The 13,634-nt window shown below is 39.0% G+C and overlaps 3 protein-coding genes and 1 non-coding gene across 5 annotated transcripts; 2 read left to right on the forward strand and 2 right to left on the reverse strand.

Moving 5' to 3' along the window:
- Positions 1 to 464: 464 nt before the first annotated feature.
- plbd1b (phospholipase B domain containing 1b) lies at positions 465 to 11,579 on the reverse strand. Its single transcript, XM_026316116.1, is given in 11 exon segments — positions 465 to 641; positions 1,147 to 1,253; positions 1,447 to 1,632; positions 1,713 to 1,853; positions 3,116 to 3,316; positions 4,355 to 4,499; positions 5,014 to 5,160; positions 5,246 to 5,387; positions 5,582 to 5,665; positions 5,898 to 6,123; positions 11,504 to 11,579. Coding segments are annotated over 11 exon segments (1,632 nt in total).
- trnar-ccu (transfer RNA arginine (anticodon CCU)) lies at positions 7,002 to 7,074 on the reverse strand. The gene has a single exon. It is a non-coding gene; the product is annotated as a tRNA-Arg (tRNA).
- Positions 7,512 to 9,346, forward strand: cby1 (chibby 1, beta catenin antagonist). 2 transcript variants are annotated; one of them, XM_026316118.1, is made up of 5 exons: positions 7,512 to 7,591; positions 7,822 to 7,920; positions 8,135 to 8,240; positions 8,404 to 8,516; positions 8,861 to 9,346. In XM_026316118.1, exons 1-5 carry the CDS (start codon positions 7,586 to 7,588, stop codon positions 8,939 to 8,941), a joined length of 405 nt encoding a protein of 134 aa, XP_026171903.1. In that variant the 5' UTR covers positions 7,512 to 7,585; the 3' UTR covers positions 8,942 to 9,346. The 2 variants fall into 2 exon arrangements, with proteins under 2 accessions (XP_026171903.1, XP_026171904.1); XM_026316119.1 differs by having other exon boundaries at positions 7,536 to 7,676.
- pdap1a (pdgfa associated protein 1a) lies at positions 9,586 to 13,396 on the forward strand. Its single transcript, XM_026316117.1, has 6 exons — positions 9,586 to 9,748; positions 10,581 to 10,663; positions 10,735 to 10,809; positions 11,219 to 11,343; positions 11,531 to 11,682; positions 12,018 to 13,396. The coding sequence occupies exons 1-6, from the start codon at positions 9,736 to 9,738 to the stop codon at positions 12,050 to 12,052; spliced, it is 483 nt and encodes a 160-aa protein (XP_026171902.1). The 5' UTR covers positions 9,586 to 9,735; the 3' UTR covers positions 12,053 to 13,396.
- Positions 13,397 to 13,634: the final 238 nt, after the last annotated feature.

Genomic DNA, 13,634 nt, shown 5'->3' on the forward strand with positions numbered 1-13,634 from the left:
TTTGAAAAAAGGTTTCTGTTTGGGGTTAGTCGTCTTTGAGAAACTTGACAAAGACTTGCATCACGATTTGAAACAGGTGATGTCTTTACTTATTTTTTTTTACAGACACAGTCAAATAATGAGTGCACTGCCATAATAATAATGCTGCAATAATAATAATAATAATACTGCCACTCTTGAATGGATACTGATAATGACAACATCTCACTTTGATTACTGCCTGGCATTTAGTAAAAATAAGCAAAGTTATTATTTCAAAATGCATTTTAGGATGATGTACAAATGGATTAATAAATAGTTACATACAAACAGCCTACTGTCATTCTGAACTAGCAGGACAACAGGCTGTATAATAAACTACACACTTCAACACTTTTAACACTACTGTCATTTTTTTTTAGAATTCCTGCTGTGAAGAGCCAAGCATTCACTCTGGATGGATAGTGTTTTCGGCTGTTGTACTCTTAGGGCCGGCGCAGTGTGGGCCTCATAGTGAAGAAGGGAAAGTTGTACGTGTGCGGGAGACCATGATGAGTCGTGAGGTTGAATAACTGCCATGAGAATGGACGCAGACCCCCCTGTGTTGTGGGGCCACTTATTGCCTCTGCGGCCAACTGGAGAGCCATCTGGTAGTCTGTCACCTGTACCATGAGACAGAAAGGAGAGGAAGAACAAAACAGAGGGAGTCACTGAAAAAAGGTGCAGTCATTTCATGAGGTCCAGAAAGGATACAGAGCACATCCGGTTTCCCATCTGTTTCCTTTACTGGAATTTATTCATTCAAAACATGTGTCTTGCACAACACTGAGGTTCAACCAGTTTGGGTTCCATGACATTTGTAAATTTCTGATTAAATTAAATTTGACCTTTTCAAGGCAGAACTGAAAAAGATTTTCAAGGAAAAGGATTTTTTCAAGAGTGGAGAGTTCAAGCACAGCATCCTAGCTAAATGAATGAAAGACTAACCCTAATGGGTTTGGAGTATTATTTGAATATTAACACTGGAGTATTAGCCTATTTCTACACAATAGCAATTATCTAACGTGAAGGTGTGTTTGAGAATAGACACACAAAGGAACTCATAAATAACTCTGTAAGAATTCTCAGGCCTCTCCAGCACTGCTTCTGCTGTTGATCACCTCTGACCTTAGTGTCATAGCAACCTCCCGGGTGTGGTCTCCTTGGCCTCAGGTCATTACGGCAACAGATGGTCTTACATGGATGGCCCTTGGAGTAAAGGTCTCTCCTGTAGTCTGCAACAGAACCAGTCTGACTTTTTCTTATGCAGCTTTGTGTTTGAAAACTGCAACAATATTGTAGACAGTACCAGATAAGACTGTGTTTGTGTTGTCAAAGCACTTTGCAAGTAAAAAAAAAGAAAAAAAAACAGATCAGTCAGCATCTTACTTAGCAATTCTGAGGACTACAAGTTATTTTTATACTTACTGTTGTATCGCATGATGTGTTTGAGGGACTTTAGGTCAGACACCTTGGCCTGGTCCCTGCGCAGGATTTTAGCTCGGGGACAAAGGTCGTAGGAGAAGTCAGCTCCATATCTCTTCCACATCACACCATACCCACTCAGGTTGTAGATTTCAGCATGAAATGGTATGTTGTAGGATGGCCAATAACCTGCCCAGTGCAAACCTCTCAAAAAGACATTCTAGAAAAAACTACAAAGAGAAACAATCACATTGGTGTTTGCTCCTTACCTCTGCGTAGAGCTTGGGTCTGATCAGAGTGCATCACCTTCCCGGGAATTTGCTCCACCACAGTTAGAGCTCCATTCCTGATGCTGTGGCCCAGAGAGACCCTGCGCAGGTCCACCACCATGTACTGGCTGTTATATGTTCCTGAAATACAGGGAGCAAGATGTTCTGTTTCCTGCCCATGCTGAACCATTACCATGTTATTTGTAACTTTGACAAATGTGACAGGTGACATATGCCAAAAAAAAACAAAACATATCGAAGAACATTTGAAAAGTTAGCATTAAAATACAACATACATTGTACTGAAACACACAAAGAAGTCCAAAATTAATGGTCAAATTATCAGTCTAACTCGAGTTAGATCTTGCAGAGTAGATGAGTTGCACTGGACCAATTACATGCACAGTCTTACAGTTACCTGAGGGACCTGAAATTAGTGAACTAGTAGATGAAATACAATAAACATATTGCTTAAGAATTACACAGACAATAAACCCCAGACCTTATCCAATCCAAATCAATTGAAAACACACGTGGAAGTAAAGGCTCTCATGTTAACACCCTACAGACCACAGTACTGGCAGACTGATAGGACGCTGAGGCTGCTGTGGGGGATGAGGGGACTGTCAGTCTTAAGGACACTCTGTCCTGTTCTTCTCTGCCCTCCTATAGCAACATGATGTGAAAGATCAAAACAGCTGCCCAATTAACACACACAATGGCTGTGTACTCTCTAAGAAACTTTGTCCTGTGAATTTTTACACAGCCAGGGTTTTAATCTGACACCAGTCTCATTTTCCTCTCATTTGGTCGTATTTGACTGTCCTGCCCCATGTCAAATACCAGTAACCCTATCTGCACTGAAAAAGGGCTCCAGTAAAAGTACAAAAGTGGCATTTTTAATCTAATCTGAGGAATATTCTTTGTTCTGTCAAAGTTATGCATGAGTCTAGCATGACCTGGCGATTATGCATTATAATTAAAATGATGTTACCTGTAACATATCTCGCATTTCTGCCGCCATGTGGTTGTTCACTGGTATATTAGTCTTATTTCCACAGAAATATTAGGTGGCATGATTACGATACTTCCAATATGACAGTGATGTTTCTGAGATTTTTCTCTCTTTTTGCATTTTTGCATTTGCATTGAGTGATACAGAAGGAAATCATCGAAAAATCATCAAACTACCAGAATGCAATGCAGTAACAGCATTTATAAATAACTTGAAAAATGGTACACCTCTATCTTATTCCATATCCACTGTGATATGTTATGTTTTCACTTGTCTAATGAGCCTTTATTATCTCTGGTCAGTTTGGGACTCACGTGCACTATACTGCCAGTGTTGATTGGCTTCTTTTAACTTTTTGAAGCTTGTCTCATATACAACAGGACTTCACCTGAGTTATATTTGGAGAAAATGTGTGCCCACTCCTCTCCGCTATGCGCCAGGCTGTTGGCCAGGCGGACCCTCTGCCAGGCCAGCAGGCTGTGAGGACTGAGCTGGGAGAACACAGAGGCGTTAAAGACGCCAATGGAGGTCTGAGTCATCAGTAGGCCGCTCCCAAGCAGGTAGAAATCATCCAGAGACATCAGGAAACCTGTTGGAGGAGGACGTGGTCATATAGAGGTCAGGGGCAGAGAGGTGTGAGAGGAGGAAGGCATTTTAGGAACAATATTTAAAAGGGAATTTCTGAAATAGGAGATCAAGTGTATGAAGTTATAAAATCATTTATCTTCAACTACACTCTCACAACTTGCATGAATCCTGCAATTTAACAATGGTGTTATATAACATTGACTTAAGTATTGTTTTATTTCAATTTTAAGTACTTAATTGAGTTCATTTTACTGATTTATATCTTGTTACCTCATTTATGTACTCCACTACATTTATTACTGCTACTTTCATTGTATTATTTTTAACGCAGGTACAACTGCTGCTATTAAAAATAAAAACTACCTCTACATGTTTGCGTTTAGAATTGTCTGAGAGAAAGCTGCTTAAGAAGGTTGCAGGGATCACAAACCACCTCCACTTGCAGCAGTGTATTTCATCCCTTCTTGAAGTGATATCCTTAGCCTACCAGTCTCTAAAAATAGTCCTTTAAATCCATTTGTGTTCTGATAGCAATGGAGCCTAAGAGGATTTTTTATGGCCTGGACCACTCTGCAAATCTTTGCCCACAAAATTACTCAGCCTCCACTGACTTGACAGAAAGGGAATACCTTTCATCATGGCTCCGTTTGAGTGTACACACACTGCGGTTGCTGTTTCCTCGTCACTGATTAAGCTGAGTGCTTAGCAGAAGAAATAATGTCCAATAGAAAATGTTCATTGAGGATTTTGGTTAAGTGCTTGATGTCAGTGTTAAGGTTCTTTCAGAGATGGAAGAGAAATAGTATGGATTAAAAGACAAGAATTGCTCATCAGCTCCTGGCTTTTATGTTGTGGTACACTGTACAGTAGGTTGGTCAAACTCTGTACTGATGTGAGTTCAGGCCACGTGCAGCTTCATCTACAAGCTGTGAATCTCATTTTCACCAGTTTTATTTGTGTTAGGTCAGTTCTCTGAGTCTAAACACAGTTTTGTGCAGTTCGTGTATGTACTCATACTTGCTAATGTGTGTAGGTATACCAGGGTAACTGCTAAATGACATTTTTCCAGTGGCGGTGTGTTTGTCAGACACCCTGAAGTCCCAGTGTTTGTAGATACGCATAGTGGCTGCATAAGTGAACCAGCTGGAGTGGCCAAACAGCAGGTTTTCAAAGCCTGGCAGCACCTAAGATGCAGAGAAGGGAGAAAGTGCGTTGTGGTTAAGGACGTGTGCATGTGTTTCATTGTCAGTGAAAAAAAAAAAAAAACACCATTGAATTGTAAGAACAGTTGTTATAAATGTGATAATTTTGGTGTTTTCTGAACTTTCCATCTAGCACCATCAGTAGTCAAAATTTAAAACAACATGCTTGACATTTTAAAAATGACACAAAAGTAAATCCCACCATGTGCTGACTAACCAGAGGTGTATTAAGATGTGACTGCTTCTGGGCATCAGACAACGACAATAGTCTACTGTATGTTACTCATTGTCCTCACTTCTGTATGTGCTCTGTTGTTGTTTTCTAAATGGGTATAGAAAGAAGATAAAATCCCTCCACCAATGGCTTTTTACATTCACTGACCCACTTTAGCAGAGTAAACCCCATAGTTAAAGGCCGGCAAAAAAAGCAATTAGGCCTGTGTTGATGTTTCCCAAGTGGCCCCCCACAGCTTTAGCCAAATGAGTTTGGCCTAACCTTTATGAGAGCAGTGCAGTGGCCCATTCCTGGCATCCTGAAAGTGCTGGTCCCTGTAGAAGAGTTGGAACGAGGTGTCAGAGCCGGGACAAGGTCCAGAAGGTCACCAATGCCATTGAGAAACTGGACTGCAAACGCTGACAGGGGCTGGGCAGGAAAGAGAGAGCAAGTGGCAGCAATGAATGAACTGATACTCTGACAGCTCTCAAATATCTCCATAACATTCACACACCTCTCTGTGTTCGCTTTTGGCCCACTGTGCAGCTCCAGCGTGGAGTCCATCCAGCTGGGCCAGGAGCAGTCCCAAATGCTTCCACAGGGGGTCACTATTTCTCCTCAGCTTGACTTGTTCTCTGGACCACTGGTCCTGTTTGCTGTGGATCACAGAGAGAGCTGAGAGGCACCTTGGGTGTTTCTGCTAGTAATTTGTGCATTTATTCACTTCTCCAGTCTGCTACCAGTTCTCAGTTTGGAGCTAAATGTAACCTTACACCAAGCACTGCATTCATAAATATACTTGTTGAAATTGGAATAATTTCTTTGTCCAATGAACAGAGTAAGAATGTACCTCAAAAATCTCTTCAAGGGATTTAAAACCTTCTCATCTTTTATCAGGTGAGGGTACATATTGGAATAATGGTTGAACATCTGCCTGTAATGGATAATAACAGTGAGAGTTAAATTGTTTCTATTTCTTAAAACAAATCTTATAGTCTGTCAAAATACTAAATAGAAGTTTCTTTTAGAAAATAAAAACTGGATTTTTACTTTTATGACAAACCCTTTTTAGGCCTTTCCAGCATTTTGTTCTTTTCTGTATAATTAATACTGTCATCATTTACATTTGTGAATTTGCTGTTTATCACAAAGCATGTGATGCTCACCCTGCTGTGAGGTAACCTTCCAGGTAGCCAGCCAGGAAGAAGGTGGTCTCATCTTCTTGTGGGGTGATTCGTCCATAACCTGCACAGATCTCCAAGATGCCCCATCCCGAGAGGAGCAAAGTGTCATTAAAGTAACCATAGGCTCCCCCATCTGTTTCAATCACCCCGGTCCTCAGGATCACGCTTTTCTGGGCAGCATCCCAGTACACGGTGGCCTCTTGGAGCTCTACCATTGTAGGAGGATGGACATGGTTACAGGGCTGAGGTTGGATAACACACGTTATGTAAGATAATACCACGACATAAGCTATATGGAAACTATAAGGACTGACACCTATCACTAGACAAAGTAATATGAATCTTTATGAATTAGTGCTGCATGGACATTTACTATATGAAACTAAATCTGGTCTGTTGGATATGTACATTTACACATATAAAGGACTCATTTAAGGCTTTCTTCCAGTGAGCATTTTGCTAAGTAAACATAAAATAACTTGAAATCTTTACAGATTTCTTCTAAATTTTAAAACAGGATAGCTGCTTAAATGTATATTAATGTAAATTTCAATTAATACATTTTAAATCATTAGTTGACATGAAAAGTTATACATAATGTTAAATCAAACATTTGGAATAGCATCGAATATAATTAAAAAATGAATTTAGCATTATATAAAACCTAACATATTTATCTGTCACTCGCCATTTACCTAGAAACAGTCTTCTAAGAGTAGGCCAAATTAAATTACACTTAAATCAAAATTGTTTCTGTCATAAACACACCATGCTAATGTTACTCACGGTACGTTTGCGCTGATACAACCACAGTGCTCAGCAGTAAACACAATATGATGCTGTGCTTATCCATGTCAGCTGGTATTTTTCTACGAATCTCCTTTCCTATATTTAGATAAATAAAATCTTGTCAATAATGTTTCTTCTGTAGAGAGCGTCGGTGATTAAATAGATTCTCTTGGGAGCCGAAAAAGAGCTGGTTTTCAGTCGTTCTCAACTTCCGTTGCTTCAAACATTTTTCGTAAACGGGATTAATCATTATTCAAATCCATGGATAAACTTCAAATTCTGAGAAAACAAAGCAACCACCCCAGATGGGACTCGAACCCACAATCCCTGGCTTAGGAGGCCAGTGCCTTATCCATTAGGCCACTGGGGCTATGCAAACAGTGGGGCGGGGTCAGTCTTATTTATATAAAAACACATCCGAACCCCACTGATTGTGACTTTTCTAAAATACGTATTGGATCACTACTGTTAGTATTTAATTGGATTTCGAATAAACAATTTGAGCATGATAATACACCATAAACACCTAGAACGGTCCAACGAAACGATCTCCATGGTGATGCGTTTACGTCTCATGGATGGTTCCATTTTTTTTCTACAAATAGGGGTATTTATGTTATTCTAATATAGCATTGAGCATAACGATGTCTAATCACCGTAATAATTAGAGTATATTTTGATCTAGTTCTGTTTAAAATCTCTTAGACATTATGCTTTTGGTAGATAAACTCCGACTACTTCATAGTGAAGCCATGCAATATTTCAGAGCGTAATCTGTTTTAGAGAAATGGAATTTTCACACTTGCGCAGTGGTAACGTTAAGCATAGTGGAAAGAAAATCATTTCTTGCACTACGTTAAGAATGTAAATAAATAGTATACATGGAGGTAAATATATTATCTATATATTTAAAGTAACATCAAAACTACTAACCTATCTGTGAGGCAGTCGACAGTTTCAATTGAATGCCAGGTATGAATAGTACGGCTACTAACACTTTGCGATTGTTAGCCTACTAGTTAGCATTAGCACGGTAATGTACTGTTAGCAACGGCAAACACATGCTGTTGTGATACTGCTGTCGGAAATACTAATGCAACCACCACCTTTTCTACAGGACCTTAAAAAATCATTTAAGATGCCACTCTTTGGAAACACATTCAGTCCGAAGAAGACTCCCCCTCGCAAGTCTGTGTCTCTGTCCAGCCTTCATACGGTGGGTTATCAAATAAAAACAATGCCTTATCTTAATTCATTCTGTATGAGGGCAACAGTGATCACTCCGGGGTATATACTAATTGCTTCAATTTGTGCAAAACTAGTTAACCTTGACATTGTGTTAGCTATTGCTTATTGGATGTGTATGTAGAATGATCTGTTTGGATGTGTATGTAGAATGATCTGTTGTTTCTTGCCTTTTTGCCTCTTAGTTAGATCATTCTACAAAAGAAATAGAGCTGGGCCTTGAATATGGACCTCCAGCAATGAACATTGGAGGTCAGATCTGGAGGTTTGAAGAGGGACAATGGGCAACAGGTAATAATTTTGATATAGCTGAATACTGTCTGGTGCAGTGGCAGTTTCCACGGAGGTGCAGAGAACCTAAGCATTTTCAGATTTTTTTCATATATTGGATCATTGATAGTCTCTGAATATCCAACACAGCATTACTTGTTTTTTGTTGTTGTTGTTAACCCAGAATCTGGTGGGAATGCATCTAGTAGGGAAATGCAACGGCTTAAGAAAAGAAATGTACAGCTGGAGGAGGAGAATAACCTCCTGAAACTGAAGATTGAAATTCTCTTGGACATGGTAAGACCTGAGCATCTTTGAAAAATTCTTATGATTTCCAGTTAAAATAAAGATGTAATATGCTTCTTTACACAGTGAGGCAGGAAAATGACACTCTCCTCCTCCTCAAACTCTTTTCAGACCAATGCATTGGCCTTCGATATACCAATGCATGTGTGTATTTGATTACTACTGTTAGTGTTTGTTGTGTGTAAAGGTCAATAAATATAATCACTTTCAGGGTCCAACACCATGCTTAGGACATAACTTTAACACAGGTCTGAGACACACCAGTTCAATTGGTGAAGTACTTTAATATCTTACCAAAGCTTTTAAATAACTCATATTTAATGTTTCCCTTCCAGTTGACAGAGACTACTGTAGAATACCACTTGATGGAGAAAGAATTGGAAGATGTGAAGGCTCAACATCGTCGGAAGAAATGACAAATCTCAACTTGTGCCTTCATTATAGGACATTTTTTTAAAGGGGAATTAGCTCTTTTTGTATTCACAGATAGTTTGAAGTTTGTTGATGTAAAAAAATATGTACTTTGCTTTGTTTTGCTCATGAAAACTTATAAGTTTTCTTAAGATGAGACTCTTATTGTAGGTCTCCACTTTGGTCATATTAAACTGAAAAGTAGGTACTGTTTAATCAGATTTTGTAACTACTTTAATTTTTTGTGTTCTGCATTTCTTTCATTTGATCACATAGACAGCATATTTTCTACACCGTTCCATTTGTGAGCTGGATAAATGGATAGAATGATGGATAGATAGTTTCTTTTTCATGACTTTTTCTATTGATTGTATTTTCTATTGAGATTATAAATAAAATTCGTCCCTGCAGTGCAGCGATTTTTCTTAGGTAAGCAGTAGCTTACTTTTTTGAATTATGTCTTCATCACACAGGTCCTCATTTTCTTTAAGTTTAGTATCATAGATTGCATTAAAGGTCATGTAAATTTTCCTTTTAATGAAAGACACGGCGCTTTATTCTATGCAGTTAATTGGTGGATACATATGTCAATCAAAGGTTCAGGGCAGCGATTGGTTTAATCGCCATTACTGCGCATGCGTATCTTGCCCCGACGGATTGCAGTGTTTCGACATTTGGTGCCGGGTAGCGGGAGACAAAAAAAAAAATACTTTCTCGTTTTTTCTTGTTATATTTCAAACAGCTGTTTTTATTTATATAGCTGTCACATTATTCAGCTATATAACCTTCAACTTTAATAATGCCTCGGGGTGGTAAGTGCTATTATTACAGTTATAACATGCTCAGCTTTAGCTAGCGGGTTGTTAGCTAAACTATTCTGGATTGTCACATGCTTAGCATTTAGCATGCTAATCGGTTAGCATGGTGTTTTTGTGGGTTTGACCGATTCAGAAAAGAGACAACGAATATACGACCGGTCATAAATATACGTCTCCACGTGAACAGAGCTGCTAGTCTGTTTAGAGTTTATTTTTTAAATACGTTTTCGAAAGTTCAGTTTTGCACCTTTAGCGTTTAGCGAGCAGTAACGTTACCATGTGCTCACTGACAGCTCCAGCTCACTAACATTTTTATTCCCTGTTATAAATCCAGTCACAGTTATGAGACAGAAATACTTTGTTGCCGAAGGTTCTAGCTGTGTATGTTGTTTAGTCTACATGTTCTTGTCGAGGGGGCTGCCGTCAGTGAACACGATGTGACTCTACTACTCACGACCTGCGCCTCAGGTCTTAAATAGAGTATTTTATTTACTGGTCTGTCCTGACCCATAACATCCCATTCAGTATTATGTGATCACCACAAACTGACTTCAGAAATCACAGTAATGTACAGTCCAGGCCTGTCAGTGTCAACATAAAGCTGTGTTAAACTTATTAAAGAGTCACTCTATTGATGTTACTGTGTCTGTGGCCATCCAGAGCCTGCTGTCCGTCCTTCCTCCTCCTCTGTTTGCTCTGTGTGTTAAAATGTGTCCGCAGCTGTATTGGAGTTTAGGTGAACAAGTAAACTTTGTGAATTCCTGTAGGATTACAGACTTCATATACAGCTGATTTCCCAGTGACATCTCAGATTATTGTGTTGCAGCGAAAAAGGGCCACAAGGGCCGAGGAAAACAGTTCAGCAACCCTGAGGAGATTGACCGTCAGATGAGAGCACAGAGAGAGAAGGTAAGACATTTCTAGCAGACATGCACATACTTTAAAGTCAGACCTAGTGTGATTTTTATGTGTGTTGACAGGAAGAAAATGGTGGTGCAGAAAAGGAGAGCGCCTCAGAGTCTGAGGAAGAGAGCAGCAGTGATGATGAGTCTGAGGTGAGTGAAGAGGCTGATGTTCTCCAAAACCTGACGTTGGTGTTTCTACCACATTACTTCCTGCACATGTGGATGTGTTCACACATTTGTTTGCTTGTTCATAAATGCTGCGCTGCATGTGTATGTGTGTAAAATGTTTGTCATGCAATAGAAGTAATACAATACAGAAGTATAATTCAGACAGTAGCTGGGATTCACAAATACTTGACTGTTAAATTGACACTGGGGAAAAATTTGTTTTGACATGCTTAAGTAAAAAAAGTTGTGTACATCTATAAAGGTCAATTGAATGAGTAATGATTTTCTTCATTTCTCAGAATGCAAACTTAGGATCTCTGTGCTACACTGCACAAGCTCTAAAGTCACCTTTCTTTGTCACTGTGATTATAAAAGTTGTTTTTGCACACAGTCCAGGAAGAGGAGTGGAGTGGAGGGGCTAATCGAGATTGAGAATCCAAACCGTGTGTCTCAGAAGAACAAGAAGGTGACTGAGGTAGACGTCGCTGCTCCCAGAGTGCTGTCTCGCAGGGAGAGGTAAATATCAGTCACTCAAAAATGCTGTTCTTGTATTTGTTTTTTTTTTTTCTTTAATCCCTTTTCTTCTGTAATTATACAAGGTGTTCAAACCTGGTTTGCAGCATTAAGTTTTCATTTTGACACTTAATTTATATTCCTCTGTGACGGTCACTGTCACTTTGAGTATTTTCTCCTGTCCTCATAGAGAGGAGATAGAGAAACAGAAATCAAAGGAACGCTACATGAAGCTGCATCTAGAGGGGAAGACCGAACAGGCCAGGGCAGACCTGGCCAGACTGGCCATCATCAAGAAACAGCGAGAGGAAGCTGCCAGAAAGAGAGAAGAACTCAGGAAAGGTTAGAAAATGCAACACTAAACGATTAAACTAGAGCTGAAAATGTACATCTGTACAAACAGCAGCAAGCAGTCGCATGACTTCTGACTATGTCTGGTTGTTTTTAATAAAACCTACTGTATGTGTACTCACTGCAAAGACTTGTTTTGACTAATATACACTGACAAATACAACCAATATTCTGGCCTCATGCAGGATTTGCCACTTTACTGCTTTATTTGTGCAAGCTCTTCTCATAATTTGAATGGGCAACATCATTGTGTTTGCAGCTGTTTTCTGGATTTCTTTTATGATTTTAAAACTTTCCTATGTTGTTGTTATTGTTTCTTTAATCAGAAAAAGAAGCTGAAGAAGCCAAAGCAAAGCAGTAGTCCTTGATCTGAGAGCTTCATCATGCACTTCAGTCTCAGAGGGATGGTGAGAGAAGGAGATCTGGAGGAGGAGAGTAAGGAGGGGGACCAAAATGAGTGATGTCAGGTTAGGAGTGCTCCTGAGCTCAAGTCCCTCATTAAATCAGAGGGACTTGGGTTTTCAGTGATGTGTGGTCAGCACAGGGAAAACGGGTTTAGCAAAGAGAGATGAAGAGAACTACAACATTTGGGATTTCTGTAGTTGTCTCTAACATTTCTCAGGAAGAGATGTGCAGATTTTCCAAGTGCTTCACTGCCTCTTTACTCCTCCTCACTCAGGAGAGGGTTTTAATGCAAAAGCTGCTGATGTTATTTCCTTTCCTTTTAATTCATACATTTTTACGAACTTAATAAATACAAGTTTACTCAGTGACTGAATAGCTATCACAGTTTGCATGAGGATTTCTTTGGTGCTTTACTTTTCCTACCATCTTGCCAGTTTCTTAAGGTGGTTTTCTAAGTGAAAGATGGAGAAATGAACACTATCAAGAGGATAAACTGATATACAGAAATTGCTGTGTGGTTAAGTATTTTTGTTTTGGATCAGCAGCTATGCATTTCACAATTAGCTGTGGATACAGTTCATGATACCATGGTAGAATTGAAGCTTTGTCTTTGTCCCAGTGTCAGTTTGTCCTGGCTTAAACCCCTTTATTAATTGGCAGTTTATGGATTTGTGAGCATCAGCTAAGTTACCACAACATATCTAGGAATTAATACATTTCTATGGATCTTTTCCTTAACTTGAATCTACTTGCTACTCTGTTTCAAAATGTCTTTTGAAATCCTTTGCTCAAAGCACCATGAATATTATTTGAATTTTTATTAATAAGCAGCATTTAAATTGTGCTGGAGAACAGGAGGGATTGTCTTTTGTTGCCTTGTCAGAGTTTACACCAGACCAGTTCACTGTCTTTCTCCTGTAACTCAAGCATTACAAAAAACCTATACTGGGTAGTTGGTTGGATACACACTCGAATGCAGCCCTGTACATCAACACCACCAATGAGCTCAAATTTTTTATCACCAAGACATTGTAAACATAAACATGAAGAAATTACTGCAGGGCTTTTATATTGTTTAGACTGCACAATTGTAAATGGGTTGTATGATACACCAGTTACTCAGTATATGGTTGGATTTGAAAATGCCTTCAGCAGGAAAACAGTGTTCCTTATAATATGGAATTAGCTTAGAGAACAAATTGTTGAAACCACAAAGTACGAGAAGCGAAGTCACAGCATAAAAATAAATTTCATCATGTATTTGATTTTTAACAATAAATTTCATTAATAGTTAAATGTTCATGTTGTGCTGATTGAAATTTAAAGTGTTGATTTGCTTGTTGGCCTCTTGTTAGTCGTGCATTTTCATGTTGCCACCACTAGACTGCAGCATTTGACCAACCTTTAGCAGAACTTTAGTTTGTAGACAAGATACAATTCAGTGAAATTAAAATTGGACACTAGTTCACTACAATCCCATATGAGAAGTAATACAGACCCACGACTGACCTCAAACCTTATAAGAGGATATAGATTTG

Source organism: Mastacembelus armatus, chromosome 19, assembly GCF_900324485.2.
Source record: "Mastacembelus armatus chromosome 19, fMasArm1.2, whole genome shotgun sequence".
Classification (NCBI taxonomy): domain Eukaryota; kingdom Metazoa; phylum Chordata; class Actinopteri; order Synbranchiformes; family Mastacembelidae; genus Mastacembelus; species Mastacembelus armatus.